Source organism: Lissotriton vulgaris, unplaced genomic scaffold, assembly GCF_964263255.1.
Source record: "Lissotriton vulgaris unplaced genomic scaffold, aLisVul1.2 SCAFFOLD_293, whole genome shotgun sequence".
In the NCBI taxonomy this organism is placed as follows: Eukaryota; Metazoa; Chordata; class Amphibia; order Caudata; family Salamandridae; genus Lissotriton; species Lissotriton vulgaris.
The window spans coordinates 1,303,368-1,329,084 of NW_028254211.1; the positions used below are offsets into that span (position 1 = coordinate 1,303,368).

Below are 25,717 nucleotides of genomic sequence, written 5' to 3' on the forward strand. Positions count from 1 at the left end.
AGAGTTGATCAACCACCCAGAAGTCTTTGGTGCGGTCAAGCTAGAATGACAGCACACGTTTAGGGTCTGGACGTGGAGTCTCTCCTCCTCCTTGGAAGGGTGCGGAGGTGGGAAAAAGGTGGGCAAGGTGATAGATTGAACTACATGAAATGGTGTAACCACTTTAGGAAGGAACAAAGACCTCGTTCTAAGCACCACTTTGTCCGGATGCAGAGAGAAGAAAGGGGGCTAGGAAGATAGAGCCTGAAGCTCACTTACCCTGCGAGCAGAGGTGATGGTAACAAGGAAGGCAGTCTTAAGAGTGAGGAGCCAGAAAGGACAGTTATGAACAGGCTCGAAGGGAGCACACATAAGAAATGTGAGAACAAGATTGAAGTCCTACTGGGAAATTATGAAGGGAGATGGAGGAAACAGATGAGTAATGCCCTTAAAGAATCTGTTAACAATAGGAACCTTGAACAAGGATGGTTGATCTGGCAGCCGAAGAAAAGCAGAGATAGCTGCAAGATAACCTCTGAGAGTGCCCAGAGCAGAGCTCAGCTGGGCCAAAGAAAGCATATAACAAAAGGAACTCTGAAAGAGGAGTGGAAAGGGGATCCACAGCCTTTGATGTGCACCATGTCACTAATTTGTCCCATCTACAGCCATATACCGATTTAGTGGAGGGACGGCTGGTTGCCGTCCCTCCACAGACTTCGGGCGGAAGGTCGAAAGCTGTCAACTGTTGCTGCTCAAACTCCACGCAAGGAAGTGGAGACTGGAGAGGTTCGGGTGAAGAACCTTCCCCTGCTGCTGCAACAGACGATCCCTCGGAAGGGGCAGACTGATAGGAGGATCGATGGCCATGCTCAGAAGCTCGGGGTATCAGACTCTTTGTGTGCGGTCGGGAGCCACAAGGATAACTTGGGCCTGGTTGCACTTGATCTTCTTGAGCACTCGGGGCAATAGTGGTACAGGCAGAAAGGCTTAAAGGAGGCCGCAGTTCCACTTGCGACGAAAGGAGTCGCAAAGCGAGTGCCCCCTTGAAAACTTCAACGCGCAATACTCCTGACATTGCGCGTTCTCTTTGGTGGCGAACAGATCTAACCAAGGCTCTCCCCACTGCTGAAAGTTACCGTGCACCACCTCCGAATGAAGACACCATTTGTTATCGACCAAGCACCGATGGCTGAGTTTGTATGCCCTGGCATCCAGAGAACCCGCCAGGTATTGAACCACCAGGGTTATACCCTGATGTTCCAGCCAGTCAAGGGTCCACGTCCCAAACCCGCTCTGTTTGTTGCAGTACCACATGGCGGTGGTGTCGTCTGTGAACACCTGCATCACTTTCACTTTGAGAGAGGGAAGAAATGCCTTCAATACCAGTCTGATCGCCCGGAGCTCCAGCAGGTTGATAAGGAGCCGGGACTCTGCCGGAGACCAGACGCTTCTGATCTCTGCCTCCCCTAGATGGCCGCCCCATTACAGAAGTGATGTATACCTCACTACTGTTAGATCTGGTTGGGGAAGGGAGAAGGATCTGTCCCTGACCCAATCTTGGTTCGTTAACCACCACTGCAGCTGTGTCACAGTCCCCTCTGAGATCCGCAAGGACCGCACCAATGGGTTGGGATCCCCTTGTAGATCCTGCGGAGCATGCGGAGGGTGTTATAGCAGGAGGAGGAGACGGCGTTGACCTGTTTAGACATGGAGAGGGAGGAGTTGAGGATGAATCCTAGGTTGCGTGCGTGGTTGGTGGGTGATGGTGCTGTTCCCAGTGTGGTCGGCCACCAGGAGTTGTCCCAGGCTGAGGGGGTGGGTCCGAGGATGAGTACCTCCGTCTTGTCCGAGTTCAGCTTCAGACAGCTGTGCCCCATCCAGTTGGCGACGGCCTTCATTTCCTTGTGGAGGTTGGTTTTGGTGGTGTGTGGGTCCTTGGTGAGGGAGAGGATGAGCTGGGTGTCATCAGCGTAGGAGATGATGTTGAGGTCATGTTGGCGGGCAACTTGTGCGAGGGGGGCCATGTAGATGTTGAACAGCGTCGGGCTGAGGGATGAGCCCTGGGGGACGCCGCAGATGATGTCGGTGGCTTTGGATCGGAAGGGTGGGAGGCGGACGCTCTGGGTTCTGCCGGAGAGGAGGGTGGTCCAGTCCAGGGCCTTCTCTTGGATTCCGGCTTCTAGGAGGCATGTCTTTAGAGTGTGATGGCAGAACGGCGGCCGAGCTCCTGAGACGACTGCAACGCATCCAGAATGACTCGGCACGCCTGATCCTCGACATCCCCGCTGCAGCCACATCACCCCCCGACCTGAGAGACCTGCACTGACTCCCCGTCAACAAGAGGGTCATCTTCAAGCTCCTCCTCCACGCACACAAAGCTCTCCACAACACCGGCCCAGCATACCTCAACAGATGACTGAGCTTCTACACCCCCACCCGCCAGCTCCGCTCTGCAGGCCTCGCCCTCGCCACATCCCTCGCACCTGAAGAACGACCGCCGGCCGCAGATCCTTCTCCCACCTCGCCGCCAAGACCTGGAACACCCTCCCCACTAAACTACGGCAGACCCAAGACCTACTGGCCTTCAGAAGACTCCTCAAGACCTGGCTCTTCGATCAGTAGCTGCACCTGTCCCCCCCCCCCCCCCCCCTCCACCCCCTCCCTAAGCGCCTTGAGACCCTCACAGGCATGTAGTGTGCTTTATAAATGTCTTGATTGATTGATTGATTGATTGATTGATTGAATGAGATCTGGACATAGTCGGAAAGATTCCCCTGACGCTGCGCCCACTGGAACTTCAGGTCCCACAGCAGAGCCCACATATGCCACCTGACATGGTCCACCATAAGGATGCAGGAGGCCATGAGGCCCAGCAGCCTCAGAGTCATTCTCACTGAAATCCGGGATAGAGGCTGAAACATCTGTATCATAGCCCAATTATCCCTGACTCGCTGTTTGGGAGGATAGGCCCGAAACTGCACTGTGTCCAGAACAGCTCCGATGAAAATGAGCATCTGAGAAGGAGTCAGTTGTGACTTTGGCATGTTTATAGTGAACCCTAGCGAATGCAGGAGGGCAACCGTAGTCTGGAGGAGGGAGACGACAGCCTGGAGCAAGCCCACATTCAACATCCTGTCGTCTAGATAGGGGAAGACTGAAACCCCTGAACTGCGCAGATGAGCCGTAACCACCGCCATCACCTTTGTGAACACCCGACGGGCACTGGTAAGGTCAAAGGGGAGCACTGTGAACTGAAAGTGCCCGTGGCCCACCGTTAACTGTAGATAGCATCTGTAGGCTGGCAGGACAGGACTGTGGAAATAAGCGTCCAGCAAGTCAAACGCCATCATCCAGTCTCCGGGGTCGAGGGCAGACCGGACTTGAGCTAACATGACCATCTTGAACGTGACCATCTTGAACTTCTCCTTCCGGAGCAAGCGGTTGAGGGCCCGTAGGTCTAGAATAGGACATAGGCCTTTGTCCTTCTTGGGGACCAGAAAGTAGAGGGAATAGCAACCACAACCTACTTCTGCTGCAGGTACCCTCTTTTTAGCTCCGTTGGCTAAAAGAGCTGAGATTTCCAGTCGGAGAAGTGCCAAATGATCCTCCAACATGCGATCGTAAGACAGTGGCATGGAGGGAGGGGTAGCCTCTAAGAAGAGGGAGTAGCCCCTTCTGACGATTTGCAGAACCCACCTGTTCGACGTGATGGATTGCCAGTGGAGGAGGTGATGGCAAATCGTGCTGGCTGAAGATGGGCCAGGAACGTCAGACAAGGAGGGTTTGGAGGCAGGGTCAGGGGGCAGATGGTGGACTGGCCCGCCCACTGGCTTCTAGTCCCATGAAGACACTGGGTCCCACGTCCGCGGCCATTGAGAGGCTAGGCAGCTTGCGTGAACCGGTGGCTAGACTGGACTGAACGGCTGGAGTCGACAGGAATGCGCAGTGAGGCCCAAAGATCTGGCCGTAGCTCGAGAGTCTTTAAAGTGCTCAAGCATAGAGTCTGCTTTGTTGCCAATAAGACGACAGCCATCAAAGGGCATATCCATCACAGTTGACTGAACATCCCCCGAATAGCCAGATGTCCTCAACCAGGATTAGCCTCTAAGGGCTACTGACGTGGCAATCGTTATGCCCAGTGAATGGTATCCAGGCCATACTGAATGGCGAATTTGGCTGAGTCTCTCCCACCCGCAAGTGCCTGGGGAGAATGGCCCAGGCCTCCTCCAGGCACTGAGGCAGCACATGCGGAACCGTATCATAGATGATATGAGAGTAAGGGCACAAGATGCACACGGTATTCACCAACCGCAGTGCCAAGCTGGAGGAAGAGAAACTTTGCTTCCCAGGATGGCCGAGCTTCTTGGATTACCTATCTGGAGGAGCAGAAGGGAATGCTCCCTTAGAAGAGGAGGCTTGGACCACCAAGCTCTCAGGAAAGCGTGTTGGGTCAAGAACACTGGGTTGCCTGGGGGGGTGGTGGCAATTGTCCTCTCCACAGGAGCCCCGGTGCTGGGCTTGGACAAAGTGCCCAGGATGACATCAGTAAGGGCTTCATTGAATGGCAATAGGGGTTTAGAGGAAGAAGCCACAGGCTGAAGCACCTCTCTGTCAGGAGGTTAGCCACCAAAGGGAGCTCAAGGCACAGGAGCTCGACCACCCTTCTCACCACCACAGCATAGGACTCTCCCTCCTCCATAGCTACGGTAGGTGGAGAAAGCACACCAGTGTCTGGAGAGGTGTCCAGACCACTGGCATCACCCAGGTCCTCTTGCCAGTCTGGTTCTTCCAGCTGGTCATTTAATGGGCCCAGCGACCCCTCCCAGTCCTCATCACCACCCTCTGGTCAATAGGGAACACCAGGGATGAACAGGGGAACAAAAGTACCCTCCGGCATCGGTTTCGAAGTCGGTCCGACTCTGTGTCCAACTCGGGGATGAGTATGGGGACAGCGTCAGCCGGGGGACAGCCGCCGCCAGGGGAGTCATCGTTGAGATCAGTGCCAGGGAAGGTCAAATGAGATCCACCGGCGTTGATCCGTATATAGGCCTGGATCCGCGGGGCTCCTCTGGCGCCAGGCTGGAGCCACCTACATCAAAGGCCTAAGACACCCCAACTCTCTCCATGGGGCCCAAAGGCGCACGGGCGGAGTAGGGCTGCCCTAAGACGAGGTGTAAGGCCTCGTAAAATTGTCTAAGTTGGGCAGCGGACGCTGTGGCACCCAGAAAGTGTGGGAGGCTTGGAGAAGTCCCTGAAGTAGGCACCGAAGACGGAGCCTTTGAGCAACGACACTCCGAGTCCTGTGTCGTGTCAGCTGACCGATGTGGAGAAGGTGAAGAACGCTTATGCTTCCTCGCCTTCTTGTGCTTATACTTACCCGTTGGCAGGGAATGCTCAGATGTGAGTCCCTTGCTCACTTTGCCACTGGATTTAAGCAAGCCTGGCTGAAGACGGCTGAAATGCCAGAAACCGGTCCTAGGAAGCTTGAATCCGGTCCAGGGAAGGCATGGATTGGCAGTTCGGGCTGGACTGTTCCCATGAGGCACAGGGTCAGACTGATTTGCATATGGCCATGTCTGAACTGGGGTGGCAGAGTGGGCTAAAGAACGGTGATGGATTAAACCCAGATCTGTTGACTGGGTGTGAGTGTTTGATTGGTTTAGATGCTCCGTCCATCACCACCCCCTTTTGTACCGCTTTATACTTACCCGAGGACCTCAACGACTTGAAGTGCGACGAGGAGTGGGGGCTCTGCGAACAGCCTCTTGACCTTCCTATCCGACGAGACCAGGAACGACGTGGAGCAGACTGATGAGCCTCCAACAACTTCGGGACCTCTCCCGCAACGCCTCCAGGTGCATGGCCCGGCAGTCGGAGCACGTCTTCGGGTCGTGGGCGCGCTCCAGACACCACAAGCACACGAGGTGCAATCCGTCACAGACATTATCTTGTAACAGGAACCACTAGGCTTAAGGCCAGTCCGTTGCGCACCAGGAGTTCAAGACTCAAAAAAGACATTGGCAAAAGTTGCAAAAAGCTAGGCAATAAACGGATAAGGGGTAGCTCTCTCTGGATCTGCGCTTGGTTGGCGCAGAAAAAGAAAGAACTGATGCTATTCTGCAAGGGCGGCGTCTAAGTAGGGACTGCAACGTCATCCGGGCAACCATAATGCCCACGACGGATGCGGAGTCGACCGACGTCACCTACAGACAAGCAGGAGTATTGCTGAAGAAAAAATCTCAGGATCCAGACTTACGCCTGGGGGAAATTCTAAGGTAAAGAATCTACAACTAACAGTCTCTATCAGATCTGGGGTTACAGGATGATGACATATTATTCAGTGAGCTACTAGAATAGGTATTATCCACAGTATTGTTCCCCGATTGTAAGGAATCAGTGACTAAGCAAGTAACATGCAAGAGTTCATATGAATCAAACTAGTATCCACCCACTTATCCCTCAATATGGCAACACAACATTATTCATAAGAGAAATACACAAATTATGTCAATCATTATCCTGTAGAGCTTGGAACTTGTTGGATACAGTCAGGGGCGGGCAAAGTGCAAAGTCTAAACCTACAGCATTAAACATATTACCAGCATCATTATGTACAGATTGGTTACATAGGTGCCTATAAAAGACAACCAAAGGGCTGCAGTAACATATTTGAATCCATCTAGAAAGGAAGTATGGCCCTGGGGATAACTTTTCCTCGCCCAATTAGGATCCATAAAATTAATAACAATACAGTCCGCCATTGAGGTTCTTTGCTCAAATGACCAACCCATCACACTCTCCCGGTTAGTAAAACTGGGTGTACTCTTCCAGATGGATATTGACAATTCCTATGGAGCCAGAGCATCACTCTATTTTTCAAGGGTTCATGGGTTTCTATTTGACCTGGCCACATAAGAGGGGGGCATTAACCAAATAGGCCACATAAGGGCAACACGCTGGAGGAAAATTGATTGTAACATCGTCCACTACCAAATTTTCAGCATTGTTCTCCACTGGAATTGCGACTCAGTATGATGCATATGGCTTAATGTCGAATTTGCCTTAATCACTGAGCCTGGCAGAGGAGTAGACTGTGTTTTATCCTCCGATACATACATACTTGCAAAGTCCCTTTGAGTTGCCCAGAAACAAAGCTAGCCCCTGGGAGATTTCCTGTATGATGATGGGTTGCCCTGGAATTAGTTTCTGACAAAGAGGGTACTATGGCTTGTGGTGAAGACTTATCTGTATTATCGACCCTCATATTACCAGAAGGAACATTTTGATAGAAAGATCTAATCTTTTCAACTTCTCCAATCAGGCACTCCAACTTTTCTCTGATTGGGGATAATAGATATTTCATTACAGTTGTAATTCTGGTCATAAATGATGTCCGGTGTATCTCATAAAAAAAGATTGGTCCGTTAACGGCCTCAGGATACACCGAGGCGGTGGGCACACCAGCATACATTCCACCAGCTAGCTCTGGAGCCTTCTTACACTTTCTTTTCCTCTTTGGTGGTGGAGGGCAGGCGATAGATGTAGGGTTTTCACTTAGGAAACCTGGCACAGCCTCTGATGGCAAATTGGGAACTGTAGGAACACCGAGCACTCAACAACACTGGAATGTTTCAACGCCCCTTGCTGCAACTCACATGCAGGGGGGCAAAGCAACATTAATGTTAGGCGCCCCAGCCCCCCTCTACACCCAAAGATAGATGTCCTTCTGGCATATATATTTCTTTAGAGATGACATTTACTGCCCACACTAAGAAGGAGTTATTTGTGGTGCATGGAGTATTTGCCATGGGTGGGGCCTTTGCGGCCGTGCGTTTGCCCATGCTGTCGCTTAAGACCTAAAGTGACCAGATAACCAGAAAAAGGAAAAAGATATTTGGTCCTACTCGACAACCATATAGCCAATCCAGCCCTCGTGCAGTACAATGGGGACAGATAAAAGTGAAGAAACTCTACCCCCAATAGCACCAATATCATAACAATGGGCCAAGCAGCTCCTACAACGAAACTAAATGAAACTCAACAACTGAGCACGGCTCCCGTTTCAAAATTAGCACTGGTCTTGAGGAAATAGTGTTTAGCCCCAGTTCATCTCCAAGTGTAACTATCCGGTTTTGCAAAAGCCACTTCTACTAAGTACACAGTACCGCTTATGTTTTTCCCCCTGGAGCCAGTGTTCAGGGGGTGGCCAAGCCTGGCCTCTTCCGGTCAATGATGGGCAAGGACAGACCCGCTCTTTGCCAGGGCGCGGCCCGCACACATCCTATGCTGTGATGCGCTATGTATCGTGGGAAGAGCTATCCAGGTGATGCAAATCCCAGGAACCGCCTCTGAGGCCCTCGGAATTGTCGTATATGAAGTCTGAGCCATGACGATGATCCCGCGCAGCAGTATGCCTGAGCGCCAGAAGAGCTGCCCAGGTGCTGCAAATCCAAGGGAGTACCTCTAGATCCCTGAGAATTGTGTCATGTGGAGTCTGAGCCGCGATGATGATCCGGCACACTCAAGAGCAGACCTAGGACCAACCTACGATAATATAATCCTTATATTATCACAACAAAGCCCAACAGCGTGGAACAAGCACCGAACTGCAGCTAATAGTGTCTGATTTGTCGAAAAAATGTAATGCAAATGTTTTGAAAAAAAGACTGACAATGCATATTACAAATTGCAGCAGCAATCACCATACAAAAGCCTTTCCCTGCTGTGCCGCGGGTATCTGGGCTACCATCTCAATACTAAGCCGTGGGCTGGCAACTTCCGGTCCTTTGAGCCTCATCCTGTCCCGGATAAAGTGCACCCCCGCCATCCGGCCTCCATCTTGGATGGGAAATATTTGTTTCTTGCTCCAGTACTCGCACCGTGTGAGTTAAGCATTTTGCCTGGATAAGTGGAACTGAGAAATGTTGGCCAGGAACAAGAATATTGAAGTTGGAACAAAAAAGCACTGTGCTTCAGAACACGATAGCTGTCTTATCAACACGGCCAGGATTTAAAAACATCAAGACCACAAGGGACCTACTGGGATGAGTGTTTTGATTGTCACCGCCGTGTTTTTGCAGAGTGGGAGTGGATATCGTTGTGTGTGTCCCTTGATGACGACTAAAATGGGTAATATTTCAGAGCGTGTACTGCAGATAGTGAGGAACGAGTACACACACCCCTCTATCGGTGCCTGAGTGAAGTCAAATGAAGGAAGAGTTTAGTCTTAACGCCTTTGCAGGCTGCGTTATGGGAAATATCCTATACTAGCAACAAAACACATAGACTGAATAATAAACAATTATTTCCCTTTATTATGCTTTAGAAAATGATTAAACAATTCCTCATTGTAATGTTTAATATAGTAAAACAAAACGTTACTGGGTTTGCTCTTTTTAACACTTGCCAGTAAGACACTTTATGAATCCTATTTATATTTACACATATTGACATTTCAGACGCGGTTCAAGTGATCCAGGTGAAACTCCGTCAGTTAGCAGCAGATGACAGATTTAACAAACGTTACACAAAAATATGAAAGGCGGATTTGGAAGATTTTAGTAAGGCTTACTCCTTGGCCAGGTGCACGCTGGTTGGCTTTGCGCCTATAGGTATCCCATGTTTATGCAAAGAGTTTATCAAAATTTCTCGCATGTCTTGGTTGTAGGAGTCAAAGTCGAAGACGTTTCGAACAACACTTGCCAGTCCTTCGTTTGGGAATTTCTGAAAAAAGAACGCAGAATTATCAGAGGGTGAACTGCTCTTTCACACAAAGGCAGTCGTCATGTTCTTCAACATGGAAAGGTGACTAAGTGAGCGAAGGCCTTGCCCCAGGTGGTAAAGGGCAACAACGAATAACTGAGCAGGACTGGCTCAGCCTTTCATCTTCTAAAGGTCAGCAAAGTCGGTAACATTGCATTGGAGAACGAACATCATACATTATTCAGGCGGCTGGATATAATTCACTTTATAATTGGCACAATAGGAATATAATTATATTATGTATATGCTTCTCCCATAATAAATAAAATAGTAATTATAGTAAGAACAAATATTACAATTATTTTATCATGTATTATAAAAAGCTTCGTACCACACTTCTGCAATTTCTAAGCGCTGTAAATACAAGGTATTATTATTACCCAAACTAATGTTAATCAATTGAACAACCTCGAAAGGATGGAAGGCTGAGCTGGGCTTGTAGGGATTCAAAGTTGTGACCTGCAGATCATTCCTCATGTCAGCAATGAGTAGTTAACTCACTGAGCCCTCTTGATGAAGATGTGTGTGAATTGTGTAGGTGCTCTGAGCACACCTGGTTCAACTGTCTTTAACTGTGCCAATGCTTCGTATTATCATCTGTGTGCTGCACCTGATGGGGTGTTCCTAAACACCCACTCAATATCAAAGTAAAAGGGGCTAGTAGGCAACACAAGCCTACTGGACTCAGTCTCTATTAAAAAAATACGTTTGGGCTACCAACATCTTCAAAGGAAAATGAGTTTATGTATTTCTTGATTTCATTGTTTATTTCTGTTTATACGAATCAAATTGTATGCATAATTAATGTTCTAGAAATAGTTATTGATTGTTTACTCATGAATAAATCGGCACGCACAAGGTGCTAAGAATCAAGGTTAATTTTGTGAGATCAAATTAATTTCCATAAGTTGTGCGCACTTGAGTCCAGTAGGCTTGTGTTGCCTACTAGCCCCTTTTACTTTGATCTTGATGAAGATGACACAGTTTAACAAAGTATGAAAAATATAAAACCAGACGAAAACATCAATTTAGTCACTGCAGACACTGTGAGCTAAAAAGGGTACCTATCCCAAAAACAAGCATTGGCAAAGTTAATAGCTATCACCTATGACAGCTATTCCTTTAGCCATGCTGCACAGCAGCACGGCTAAAATATATATATTTTTTAAAAACACTATGTCGCTGCCAGCGCGAATATGTTTTTTTTAATGGGGGAGTGGTCTAGGGGGCCGAGGCAACACTGAAGTAGGGAGCACAGCAGAGAAGGGTGTGGGTGGGATGAGAGGTCACGCAAGATAATAATGGGGAATCATACGGACAACAGAGGGTCAGCGGAGGGGATGGGGAAGCAAGTGGACAATGGAGTGTGGGTGGAAGGGGTTGGAGAATCAAGCTAACAATAGGTGGGAGGTGATGGTGGATCAAGCTGGTAACAGCGGGCAGATGGGACGGGCTCAGAGAGCAATCTGACAACAGAGGGCTGGTGGAAAGGGCTGGGGCAGCAAGCTGACAATGCAGGGGGGGAAGGAGGTGATGGGGCCCAAGTTGACAGCAGAGGCTGGGCGGGAGATGCAGTGGCAGCAATCTACAATTGAGGGTAGGTTGGAGTGGATGGTTAAGCAGGCTAGCAACAAAGGGCGGGAGACAACAGATGGTGTGTGGGCTGGAGGAGCAAACACACAAGGGGATGGTGGAGAAGCAAGAACGGCAAGGGCAGGTGGATGGGGAGGACGAAAGAATGGCAACTGAGGGAGAGTGAGAAAGAGAAACACAGATGGAGCGAAACATCATGAGGGAGACAGCGGGAAACACAAGCCCTCTCTTAGAAAGCTTAAAAAAAAAAATGTAGGTCCTGAAAAATGAGCACTTGAAGGACAACAGTAATGCTCCATGCTCCTGGAAAGGGCCAAACACAAGGAGGGGAAGGAAATCATATATGAAATTGACAAATATCAAGCAAGCAAATGAGTGACAGTGATGCCAACCAATGGTAAGCAGTGGGCCAGGTCTAAGGCCACTGTAAGCTAACGACCTGTTTTGTAACAGACAGCACATGCACTGCCTTAGACAAGACCTAACAACATAACCAGGATGGTGGAATAAAAAGATAACTGACAACATGCAAGCGAAGAAGAGGAACTCTGATTTTGGCGGTAACAGAGCCGCAAATGTAGGTGACAGCCATGCAGGTTTTTCAGGAAGACCACTGGATATGTAAATACGTTTCATGTGGATTCATTCTAAATAAATGTATCATTAGGCTTGCCTGGAAATATGGCATGAATCCGGCTGTCTTGGATCTGTGCTGCACACTCCTGCTACAATGCGATGAACTTTAATGCAACATCTTTGAAGGAAATGCCTGAAAAAAGAATTTCTGAACCACCACACAGTAGAGTGAAATAGAGTCAAGTTCTGACCAGTCAGGCCCATCTAGAACCACTGACGACCTCTGCAGGTAGGTGTCAGGCAGCTAATACACCCCCGTTGGAGGAATCAATGGAAAACAGGGAAAAGGGATAAGAGAAAGCCAGGGCTGGATTCACCCTCCAGATGGATTTGTCTCAATTGGCAGTGCTGACTGAGGACTTTGAAGGGTTATGGACTAGCTACAAGATTAGTTGAAAAAAATTACATACAAGTCTGGAATATGATATATCGAAAGCCAGAAAGACTGAGATGTCATCAGTGATGTCACTGACCATGTCATGAGTGATGTAATATGTGACGTTATCAGCAGTGCATTGCGGCGGCGCGAGTTATAGTTAGCTGAACAAACTATAACATCAGAATTTCACTGGTTTTGTACGAGTGAAATGTCCAACTAACTATAACATCCCTGAAACCTGCGTGTTTTCAGTGAATTTCAACGATTTTTTAAATGCTAATTTCTACCTGTAACGTCCCTAAAACCTGTGTTTTTTTCAGTGAATTTCTAAGGTTTTTAAATGCTAATTTCTAACTATAACATCTCTGAAACATGTGGTTATTTCAGGGAATTTCAAAGGTTTTTAAATGCTAATTTCTAACTATAATGTCCCTGAAACCTATGTTGTTTTCAGTGAATTTCAAAGGTTTTTTAAATGCTTAATTTCTAACTATGCCTACAGAGGTAGGACGAGTGCAGAAAGAGAAAGAAAGGCAGAGAAAGAAAGGCGCAGAAAGAGGCAACAGATGTCCAGAAAAATGAAGATAGGCGCAGAAAGAAGCAAGAGATGTGCACAAAGAACCGACAGAGGAGCAGAAAGAGGCCTTGTTGCAAAGGCATCCTGTGCCCCCAACTTTTTGTTGACGAGTACTGGTGGTAACTGACTTAGGCCTAGAGCCAGTGCTATGCTAAAAGACACTTAAAATACAGTGAAAACGAAAAAGGCAAGATGGCGGCAGCCAGTTTAGACGTGTGAGCTGGTAGCTCCTGTCCTCCTACACCCGTGAGGAAGATGTGCTGTGGATAGCGAGTGGACGAGAGGGTGAAAGTGGGTCTGAGCTCTTACCGAGGTGTGCGAAGCTCAGTCCTGGTATTAACGGCGTGTTCAGTTTTGCCGAGACGGCTGTGTTTCATCATCTTAGCAAAATCCGTTTAGGATACATTGTAGCTGGATACATTGTAGCCGCAAGGGGCCGGGGGTGGACGCCGAGCAGAGGAGCAGCAACAATTGCAGGCAAAACTACTGGAGATTCGAGCACTGGATATCACAGAACGCCGATAATTCTGCCTAAGGGAGGAAAAGGGAAAGCCCAGACCCCGGCTGATGTTGCTACCACTACTGCTACCTTGGCGGCTGCTGGAACTGTCTCCGCAACGGTTGGAAAAACCACAGAGCCGCCGAGCGGTAAGAAAGCCTCTAATCTCAATGGTAAAACAAATAAGGGCGAGAGCATTGCCGGTGAACAAGTCTACGGCATGGTCAGTCCCCCGAAATGCATGATCCCGCAAATGTTCTCACAAGGTAAAGGTGGGAAGAGTGGGAGAACAGAGAACCGGGGTATTCAGAATCCCCAAATAGACAAGGTACCAGGAACGTTGGGTGTTGAAGCCTTTGTTGGACCCCCTCAGTCATCAGGACGTTATGAGGGAGAGTTCAGGGGCTCAGCAGATTTCTCTGTATGATGCTTCTGCCGAGGACAATTTAACATCTGGCAGCAATATGGAGCTGGCTATGGGCGCTGGTAAAAAGGATGGGCGCAATACCGTAGGAGTGAACAACAGTGAGGGGGAACCCCTGGAACTGGGTAGCCAAGATACTGAACCAGTCGTAACACAGAAGCTGTGCAATGATAATAACATCGTGGTAAGAAGCAAAAATGGATTGGCTGGCTCATGGGACAGAGTCGCTCAGTTTAGATTCACTAGAGAAGAATGCAGAGTTGGTGGATCTTGTGGAGATGCTTTTCACTTTATCAGATCATTCAGATATATCCAGTAAGGAGATAGTGAGAAATGGGAAAACGCCTATGGCTCAACATGGGGATGAGCTGAGTGAGCATAGTACTACACCCCCTGAGGATACGGGAGGGGATTCGTTGAAGGGAAGCCCGGAGACAATGCAAAAGAAGGAGTAGTTTCTGTCCTGTAACTCCAGTTCTGTAGTAGGGGTATCTCTGTTATAGTCATAATCTAGAGAATAGTCCCGCTCATGAGCGTGGACCCCGGAGCAATCAAAAATAATCTCCTACGGTGTCTAAAAATGCAGTCCTGCACAAACACTTAAGAGAGAATTTTAAGACATATAACTTTATTTTACTTTACTTTACTTTGTGTACTTATAGAGCGCAAGCGAATCATCCCCGAAGGGATCTCTCGGCGCTGTGCAGGAAAGGTGCGGAAGACACAGCCAACTAGAACAGCCATGTTTTCAACAATTTTTTGAACCTGGGCAATTCATTACAGGCCCTAATATCTGCTGGTAGTCTGTATCCTCTGGGAACACAGAAGATTAGCATTACTAGATCTCAGTTGTCGGGGCGGTAGATATCGCCTGAGTTTATTGCTCAGATAAACAGGTCCTTTCCCCTGTAATGATTTAAAGACGACAAACAAGTGTCTTAGAAATGGCTCGCTTCTACACTGGAGCCAGTGAAGCTGCTTCAGTAAAGGGGCAGACGGCGTCCGTGCTGGCTTATTTAAGGCCAGGCGGGCTGCAGTGTTCTGCACCACCTGTAGGCCCATTAGTAGGTCCTCCCTGGCCCCCACCAGCAACGCGTTGCCGTAGTCCAGCCGACTCACCACGAGTGACTGGACAAGAGTCTTCCTTACCGACAGAGGAATCCAGGGGAAGATTTTTCTTAGCATCCTCATAGTGCCGAAGCACAAACCGGATACTGTCTTGACCTGTTCCACCATAGATAGTTGGGCATCTATCCTAACACCCAGATTCCTGGCCCAGCTCCTGGGTGGAGGGGCCTCCCCTAACTCGGATGGCTACCACTCGGGGGACCAGATTGTCTCCGCTTTCCCAAAAAGCAGGATTTCAGTTTTTGCAGAGTTCAGTTGCAAATAGTTCCTCCTCATTCAGACAGCAATACTAGACATGCAGCTTCTAAATTTCCCTTGGGTTGCCATGATGTTCTCCTCAATGGGAACAATTAGCTGCGTGTCATCCGCATATGAGATGGTTTTAAACCCATAACTTCTGATGATATCTGCCAAAGGTTTCACATATGATTCAGAAAAGGGGGTGGTGTTGAACAGAGTGTCTGAATTAAGCAGACCACTCTTACCCAGTCGAAAGATCAGGGCTTGATCCATCACCGTTTTTCAGCACACTGCACCATCCCAGCTCAGAACTTGGCTATATGCAAATTAGTCTGACCCTGGCCCAGTGCATCATGGGAACAGGGCAGACCAAACTACCAAGCCAATTCTTATACTGGGAAGGAAACAAGCTACCGGGGACCGGTTTCTGGAATTTCAGCCGTCTTCGGCCCGGCTTGCTTGAATCCTGATGGTGCAATGAGCTAGGGACTCACATCTGAGTATACCCATCCACGCTTATGGTGGACAAAAATGATTCAGAAAAGGGGGTGGTGTTGAACAGAGTGTCTGAATTAAGCAGACCACTCTTACCCAGTCGAAAGATCAGGGCTTGATCCATCACCGTTTTTCAGCTCACTGCACCATCCCAGCTCAGAACTTGGCTATATGCAAATTAGTCTGACCCTGGCCCAGTGCATCATGGGAACAGGGCAGACCAAACTACCAAGCCAATTCTTATACTGGGAAGGAAACAAGCTACCGGGGACCGGTTTCTGGCATTTCAGCCGTCTTCAGCCCGGCTTGCTTGAATCCTGATGGTGCAATGAGCTAGGGACTCACATCTGAGTATACCCTTCCACGCTTATGGTGGACAAAAATGATTCAGAAAAGGGGGTGGTGTTGAACAGAGTGTCTGAATTAAGCAGACCACTCTTACCCAGTCGAAAGATCAGGGCTTGATCCATCACCGTTTTTCAGCTCACTGCACCATCCCAGCTCAGAACTTGGCTATATGCAAATTAGTCTGACCCTGGCCCAGTGCATCATGGGAACAGGGCAGACCAAACTACCAAGCCAATTCTTATACTGGGAAGGAAACAAGCTACCGGGGACCGGTTTCTGGCATTTCAGCCGTCTTCGGCCCGGCTTGCTTGAATCCTGATGGTGCAATGAGCTAGGGACTCACATCTGAGTATACCCTTCCACGCTTATGGTGGACAAAAATGATTCAGAAAAGGGGGTGGTGTTGAACAGAGTGTCTGAATTAAGCAGACCACTCTTACCCAGTCGAAAGATCAGGGCTTGATCCATCACCGTTTTTCAGCTCACTGCACCATCCCAGCTCAGAACTTGGCTATATGCAAATTAGTCTGACCCTGGGACAGACTGATTTGCATATAGCCAGGTTCTGAGCTGGGATGGGGCAGTGAGATAAATAACGACCGCTAAATCACATTCTACTCTAAAAATGAGGAGCTCCAAGGTGGCCACAGAGATTTTATCCAATGTAATAATGTGATAAGGGGCCCGCACGGCAATGGCTAGTCCGCCACCGCGCCTCTCGGGCCTATCCAATCTGATGGCAATATAGCCATCCGGAAAGGCCACTGCTAGGACGGGAGTGGCATCATTATTAAGCCATGTTTCTGTAAAAAGACAGATATCAGGCCTACAGTCGTCTAATAGATCCCAAGTCTCCATGGGGTGTTTAGGAATGGATCTAACATTCAAGTAGAGTCCCCGCATACAGGGGCTCTGTCTATCTGGTCCGGACAGGTTATTTTCCTCCTGGTTCTTACAGTGCCTCTCCTGTCTCCCAGACTGAGAGCTAAGAGACGGAGATAGCTGCTCAACCGGGGCCCACCCACAGTCAGTACACCTTCCAGTCCTTCTCCTCTTCCCCTCATCTATCCGCGGCCTATGTTCTCTGGCACATGGGAGTGGGAGGTTATAGCCCAAGAGAGTTTCCCGAGTGTGCGTTAGTCTAACTTCCATAGGATCTTTCTGTCAAAGTGGCAAAAATTCCAGGCGCTGGTCTGGCGCGGACGGGCGCAGACGGGCTCGCCTTAGGCGCGCCTTCGGCGCCCGCTGCGCGCGTCTGCTACGCGCTCGCCCATGAGCTGAGATTTATGCGAGTGGCGTGATGGCGGGTTAACAACTAGACCGCCAACCGCCTACTCGCTTTAGCCCAGAAAGTAAAGAAAAACTACTCTCTCCACTCAAACAATCACCTAACGTGATTGCGGTGGACCGGAGAGTGTCAGCAATGACCCCACAGAATTTGAGACAACAATAGTGAACAAAACAAAAACGTTATTTTTAAAATTGCAAAGGCCGCAAATATGGTTAAAAACAGTAGTCTAGGGTCTGCCCCCACTACCTGTCTCCAAGTAGCGCGCTCGCCCGTGAGCCGACATTTATGCGAGTGGCGTGATGGGTTAACAACTAGACCGCCAACCGCCTACTCGCTTTAGCCCAGAAAGCATAATGCAGCCTATATCCACAAGCTACACTGTCCAGTACTTCAACTAGACATTCCACCAAAAACCACAAACAGCACAGCTTGCCTAGTTTTCCTCATAGAGAAAAACTCCCCCTTTACCAACAAAGCCTCTGGAATGATAGAGAGGAAGGGGAGGACAGACAAGCCCCATAGGCTGCCATTATGTGGCTCAAAAAGGGATACCGTGCCTTTAAGAAAACTTTCCAGAACTTTCTTAGTATCCCAGAATGCCCAGCAGGTCCCATTTACTTTCAGTTCTTTTTGAAGGCGACTAACGCTAGACCTGTAGCATTCCGAACATGAACATCTTACTCCACCGGGGAGGAGGGCAGGCGATTAGGACTATAACAGAGATACCCCTACTACAGAACTGGAGTTACAGGACAGAAACTACTCCTTCTGTAGTAGGGGATCTTTGTGTATAGTCATAATCTAGTGAATAGAATGGCAAGCCCATCCCCACACCAAAGCGGCGGTGGAGAAAGAAGTACAACATCACTACTATGCGAACAGATTTCGCAGCGAAGCCTGCCCAACCTGAGCGTCTGCCCTGGCATAAGAATCCAGACAGTAATGCTTAGCAAAGGTATGGACCGACTTCCAAGTGGTCGTCCTGCAGATGTCTGCAATGGGAACATTACGTAACAAAGCAGTAGTGGCAGCTTTGCCCCTGGTGGAATGAGTCTTAGGTTTACCCCCTAAGGTCTTATTAGCCTTTTGATAACACAACTGTATACAGGACACGATCCACCTCGAAATGGACTGTTTAGAGGTAGCAAGACCTGTCCTGACTGACCCATAATTGATAAACAACTGGTCTGACCTACGAATATCCTTGGTTTTATCCAGATAAAACTTCAACACTCTCCTGACATCCAGGGAATGTAGAGACCTTTACGCTGGGGCGGAAGGATTCTGAAAAAACGTAGGTAAAGTTATGGTCTGGTTAACATGGAAATCAGAAATAACCTTAGGAAGAAATTTAGGGTGAGTGCGCATAACAACCTTAGCAGCATGAAATACAGTATAAGGTTCTTGGCAACACAACGCCTGAATTTCACTCACCCTGCGGGCCGATGTAATGGCCACGAGGAACCCCGGCTTCCAGGACAGGCGCTGCAACGAAGCCTTATGAATAGGTTCAAAAGGTTCCTTCATCAATCTGGACAGCACCACATTCAATTCCCATGAAGGCGAGGGAAGTCGTACGGGAGGAAACACTTTATTCAAGCCTTCCAAAAAATCCTTGATAACAGGGATCTGGAAGAAGGAGGTCTGTGAAGGGATTTTCTTGTAGGCAGTCAGCGCAGCGAGATGAACCTTAATAGAATGAACATTAAGGCCAGACTGTGCCAAATGTAAAAAGGTACGGAAGGATGACATCTTCCTTACATGTCGTTGGATCATAGTTCTTGAACTTGCACCAGATGCAAAATCTCTTCCACTCGTACGCATAAGAAGTCCTAGTGGAAGGTCTCTTAGCTTCCTTCAGTATGTCCATACACTCTGCAGTGAGATTCAAATGGCCATATTGCACTATCTCAGGAGCCATGCCGCCAAACTCAAAGACAAGAGATTGGGGTGCACCATCTGGTGCTTCGTGAGCAGGTCCTGCCAGCATGGCAGCCGAATGTGAGGAAGGAGAGACCGGTGAAGCAGGTCCGTGAACCACCACTGCCTGGGCCATTCCGAAGCAATCAGTATCATCCGCGCTCTGGAATGGGCCAGCTTGATGGGCACCGTCGGAATCAGGGGAATGGGTGGAAAAGCGTACAGAAAGCTGTTCGACCAGTCGATCCATAACGCATTCCCCAGCATTCCCTGCTGGTAGTACCTGGATGCGAAGTCTCGGCATTTGCTGTTTTCGGCGGTGGCGAACAGATCCACGTCTGGAGTGCCCCACCTGGCGAAAACTTCTCTGAGTACTTCGTCGTTGATGACCCATTCGTGGTATTCCTGGATCAGTCTGCTCAGTGCATCCGCCTGAACATTCTGCACACCTGGTAGATGAGTGGCCGTTATCGTCCGTCCTCTGGCAAGAAGCCAGTGGCAGATCGCCTGCGCCTCCTGCAACAGGGTGCGCAATCTCGAGCCCCCCTGCTTGTTGAGGTAATACATCATGGTCGTATTGTCCGTCTGTACAAGCAGAGAGTTGGTCTGGAAGGACGGATGAAAGGCCTTCAATGCCAAGTCAACAGCTCTGAGTTCCAGAAAATTGATGTGATACGTGGACGCCGTCTGGGACCACGTTCCCTGGATCTGTAACTCCCCGGAATGCGCTCCCCAGCCGTGGAGAGAAGCATCCGTCATGATAGTCTGAGTGGGAATGTCCTTGTGGAAGGGAACCCCCTTGAGGAGATTCTCCGCTGAACACCACCATTTCAGAGACTGTAGAGCATGCAGAGACAGTCGTATCTTGTCGTCCAAGTTTCCTCTCCTCTGGTCCCACTGATCCTCCAGACACTCCTGCAGCGGTCTTATGTGTAGTCGTGCGTGTGGCGTGAGGAAGATACAAGAGGCCATCAACCCCAGTAGAAAAGACACCGTCCTCACTGTCGTAGATGGAGGGGCCATAAGAGCCTGAGCCTTCCGAAGGAGTGATAAACGTCTGTCCTCCGAAGGAGACACGCTTGCTGACAGCGTATTGATGGAGGCTCCCAAGTACTGTAGGCACTGGACCGGAGTCGGGACAGACTTGGACATGTTGATGTGCAACCCCAGTTTGTTCAGGAGAACGGACGTCTTCTGGAAGTGCGCTTGAGCTTCCGAGAAGGAGGATGCCTTGATCAACCAATCGTCCAGGTACGGGTAGACAAACACCTTGTTATTTCTCAGGTGTGCCGCTACCACTGCCATGCATTTGGAAAAGGTCCTGGGCGCAGACTTTAGCCCGAACAGTAACACTGTGTATTGATAGTGATTGGCGCCGACTTGGAATCGCAGGAACTTCCGGTGTTTCTGTGCAATGGGCACGTGGAAGTATGCATCCTGTAGGTCTATCGCGCACAGCCAGTCTCCTCGTTGCAGTTGAGGGTAGATCTGGTGCAAAGACAGCATGCAAAATTTTTCTCTGCGAATCCACTTGTTTGCTTGCCGCAAATCCAGAATAGGCCTGAACTCGTTCTTGTACTTTTTCTGGACCAGAAAGAATCGTAAGTACAGACCTTTTCCCCTTTGAGACAGAGGAACGTCTTCTATCGCCCTTTTCCTTAACAGGGTATCGGCCTCCGCCTGGAGCTCGCGCAGCTGAAACTGCGAGCGAACCGGTGGAATTGCTGAAGGCGGGCTGGTGAACCGAAGACTGTATCCATTGCAAACAATATTCAGCACCCACTTGTCCTGAGTAATTTTTCTCCACTCTGCCAGAAAATATTAAACGCTTCCCCCCACCAGAGTGGGTAACGGATGACGGGGAAGTAATCGCTCAGGGCCTAGACCCGTGCAGGCCTTTGTTCGCGGTGGCAGACTGCTGGCCACCCCTGCCCCTCTGACGTTTCTGAAAGGGCTTCCTCTGGAACTGCTGCTGCTGTTGTTGCTGTCCAGACTGTTGACCGCGCCCTCTGCCCTGCGCCCCGTACTGTCTCTGGAACGGGCGGTAGTTCTTCTTCTTCTGGTCCTTGGGCTTCTCCAAACCCACCGCCGTCAGAGTCTCAGCCTCCGCCTTCATGCGGGCCATCTCATCGTCGGGGTGTTTCTCGAATAGGGTCTCGCCCGAGAAGGGCAGGTTGGCCATCCTCTGCTGAGCTTCAGGCTTCAGTGATGTCAATCTGAGCCAAGCGTGGCACCTCTGATTAACTCCATGGCAGTACCCGTGGGGCTGCCAAGAGCGAAGAGTCCGCAGCTGCGCTGATCAGCTGGTTCGACACCAGCAATCCCTCATTTAGGATTTCCAGAAAATCCTCCTTCTCCCGGGGGAGGAGGTCGGCGAACTGTTGGAGGGACTCCCACAGCGCCCGATCATAGCGCCCCAACAGCGCAGATGCACTGACAGCCTTCATGGAGGTAGCGGCCGTCCCGCATACCTTCCTGCCCGCTGAGTCCAACCAGCGACTCTCCTTGTCCGGAGGCACACTTGAGGGCGGGGTGGTGGCGTGTTGCTTCCTCGCCGCCGTCACAATGACGGAATCCGGCACTGGGTCCACCCGGAGGAAAGCCGGGTCCACCTCAGGAGCTTTGTATTTCTTTTGCAGCCTGGAGGGGGCTGCTTTCGTCACCGCCGGAGTGAGGAAGAGCTCCATTGCGGGTTCCACTAATCCAGGCACCATGGGCAACAGAGGCCTAGATAGGTGCCGCTTGTGGAGAGTCTCAAATATGACGGAGGTCGTAGGCGTGGGCACAGTCAGTTGGATGCCCAGCTTGCTCGCACCCCTCAACAAGACTTCCTGAAAGGAGACCACGTCGTCCACAGGGGATACCCTCGTCTGAGGGGAGTCTGCCAGAGTAGGTGCATAGTTCCCTGCGCTGGACGAATCCGTGGTATACCTAGATCGACCCCTCCTGCGGTGTCGTCTAGATCTCGTCGATGAACGACGGCAACTCCTGGATCTGCCTCTCCGTCCGGAGCGAGATCTAGATCTTCTAGGCTTTGGGCGTTCCGCGGGTGCCTGCGGCGGAGCCTGTGGTGGTGGCCTGACCGGGGACCTCGGCCGAGGTGGCCCCTTAGGCGGCGTAGGGAGGGTCAGTGAGACCGACCTTGGAGCCCGTGGCGGTCCATGTGGAGGAACAGGAGGAGGAGGTGGCGAAGGAGTGCGCGGCGGTGGTTCCTTAGGCAGTGGAGGAGGAGGAGTCGGTGACTTCGGCTTGGGGGGTGAGTACATCACAGAGTACACCGAGCCGGGTGACTCCCTCACCTTCTTCCTTGGTGTAGGCGATCGAGAGGCAGCGCCCCCTGTCGGTGACCGACCTCGCCGTTGTGCCCCAGAAGATCTGGAAGGATGGCTCAAAACGCCTCCTGGAGGATGATCTCTTCCTCTTCGGCGTCGGAGAACACCTCTGCGGCGTCGAAGAATGCCTCCTCGACGCCGACGACCTATGCCTCGACGACGGGCTTCGCCGCCTCGACGTTGATGATCTGTCTCTTGACGTCCAATGCGATCTCCTTCTCGACGCCGAACGTCGAGTTGACGTCGAGGGCGAACGGTGGTGTCCCCTCGACGGCGAGCGCCGACGCCGTCTGGAATCCTCACGACGTCGAAGTGTCGATGACGACGTCGAAGATGACGACCACGATGACGATAACGTCTTCAGCGGTCTTGTCAGTCCCCTCGACGCCGAACGTCGACGTCGCCTCAATCCAGAGCCCTGGGGAGACGGGGAACAGTAAGGCGTCATGCCTCTCGACGCCGTCGTCGATGCCATCGTTGTCGACACAGAACGGCGACGCTTTTTGGCCTTCTTGATGCTGGGGAGCCCCCCAGAGGCCTCAGCATGGGCAGAGGAAGCAGATCCAGCATGCCCAGACCCACCTTGACTCTGCAGCCTTCTTTCTTCCAGTCCTTGGAGCCTGATCTTCTTTCTGTCTCTCAGGGTCCTGGAGGAGAAGGTCTGGCAAATCTCACACTTCTCAGCCAGATGAGTAGAAGGGAGGCACAGGATACACACAGGGTGTGGGTCAGACTTGGCCTTCTTCCTCGAGCACTCAGGGCATTTATCAAACAATGCTGGCATTTTGACAAAAAAGGAAGTGCTCAGAATACTAGAGAAGGAAGAGGGCACCAAAACACGTTGAGTGTAAACACTCACACACTTTAAAAGTGCAAATTTCTTACAATAAACCCAAAAAAGGGAGAGCTCAATGCTCCAGGGTCCTGCCAGCAGGAGCCGGAAAAAAGAACTGAAAGTAAATGGGACCTGCTGGGCATTCTGGGATACTGAGAAAGTTCTAGAAAGTTTTCTTAAAGGCACAGTATCCCTTTTTGAGCCACATAATGGCAGCCTATGGGGCTTGTCTGTCCTCCCCTTCCTCTCTATCATTCCAGAGGTTTTTTTTTTAAAAAGGGGGAGCTTTTCTCTATGAGGATAACTAGGCAAGCTGTGCTGTTTGTGGTTTTTGGTGGAATGTGTAGTTGAAGTACTGGACAATGTAGCCTGTGGATATAGCCTGCATTATATGTCTTTAAATTCTCTCTTAAGTGTCTGTGCAGGACTGCATTTTTAGACACCTTAAGAGATTATTTTTGATTGCTCCGGGGTCCACGCTCATGAGCGGGACTATTCACTAGATTATGACTATACACAGAGATCCCCTACTGCTGACTCCTCTGTGGTGCGAAGAACTCTAGAGCCATCAGAAGAGGTATCCTTGAGCCTCATATATCAAACAATAATGACTCACAGAGAGGAAACTTGATCTGAAAGCCAGAGGACACAGAATGTCTGTCGTAAATTACAAAATTCAGTACGGCGCATCAGGCCAGATTACTGCCATCAGACGGTAGAGAAACGCTGGCAACTACGTCAACTTATTCTACCATTTCAAACTAAGGGGGCCCAAGCTTTCTTACTACAACCAGCGGAACTTAAAATCTTTCATAAAGGAAATACTAGGTTCTTTACCTCTGAAATTTCGCTGAAAGAGTTTTTGCAAACCCTCAAAGGAGGATAAGGAGGGATTCGGTTCATTGAATTATTATGTAATTTACAGCTTCCTTTTGAACTCTTATGCTTAAGTATTTGTATAACACTCGTTTATGAAGTTGAATACCCTTCAGCGGTTGCAACAGGGTATGTTATGGGTGAAGAGAATGAGTGTTACCTATTGATCTGTAGGTTAATGGATTTTTGCTGTTAGGTTTAATTACTGGGGGATCTCACGAGTGTGGGAGGCAAATTGGGTGTAGGGAGCATGGCATCGCTAGGACTAGCAGTCCTAAAGCCTCGAGGTAAGGGTTGGTGGGGGGTGGTGTTGGGGGGAGGGTGGTGGAGAGGGGAAAGAGAAGGGTGCGAGGGGTAAAAGTAAAAGAAAAAGGAAGATTCATAGCAGCAAAGAAATGTACAGAAGGTTAAAAAGATTTGCGTATAGGCCTGTAGGTGTGGCAGCCTTAAATATATGGCAAATTTAGGCCTTTCAATATGCACACTGAATGTGTGCGGGTTAAATAACTATAATAAAAGGCAGAGGGTCTCCAGAGAGCTTCGGGTGATTCAACCCGATGTGGTGTATCTGCAAGAGACGCATATTCGTGGGCAAAACGTAAGGTTTTAGAAGAACTAGGTTATACAGTATTAGTAACCTCAAGGCAGTCAAGCATGATAAGATGGGTGGCGATTTTAGCAAGACCTTATTTTCAAGCTACTGGGCGTCTCTTGGCAGATATGTTAGGACGCTGGGCCACTGAGGAATGTAGGACAGGGGGGGTTATATTTACCCTTTGTACAATATAGGGCTCTAACCTTGATGAAGCCCCAAAATTGGAATATTTGAATGGAGAGCTCGCTACATGGCCCACTCCTCTATTCTTGTGTGGGGATCTTGATATCAATTTGACCTCTGAAGATTTTCAAAATTGGGGACGAAATGATAACGGTAGGAAACCTGGGTCAGCAAGGCTCTATTTCAATTACTAACTGATCATGGGCTATTGGACGTGTGGAGCAGCTTGCATAGGCAAGACCCAGAATATACATTTTATTCACACCCCCACAATCGGATTGTACGTCTTTATTATTTTTTGTACCTACATCAGTGTTTACTGGGCTGAAAATTTGTGTACACCCAAGAGTGACCTCAGATCATGCACCTGTTGTAGTTGAAATCCCAGATCTCGCTCGGTGTGTAGCCCCGAGAACGTTTACATTTGACAGGACGCATTTGATGGATGAAAAATGTATTGAGCACATGAAGGTGTGCATAAAGGAATTTTTCCAAATTAATAGAAACTCCACTTCCTGGGGGACTGTATGGGATACATTCAAAGCTGGATTTAGAGGGGAAACACAGAGCTTTGGGTTTTAAAATGTAAAGTAGTGAAACAGGCATTGCAGGCTTTATACGATGA

The 25,717-nt window shown here is 49.5% G+C and overlaps 1 protein-coding gene across 1 annotated transcript in view; it reads right to left on the reverse strand.

The window, feature by feature from the left end:
- The window catches only part of LOC147659640 (von Willebrand factor A domain-containing protein 8-like), a gene marked incomplete at its 5' end in the record, with an annotated part of 1,204,277 nt that overhangs the window by 627,730 nt on the left and 550,830 nt on the right, over positions 1 to 25,717 (reverse strand). The window contains one exon of the mRNA XM_086951584.1: positions 9,551 to 9,702. Within this exon, the coding sequence (XP_086807710.1) occupies positions 9,551 to 9,702 (152 nt within the window). The remainder of the gene's footprint in view (positions 1 to 9,550; positions 9,703 to 25,717) is intronic.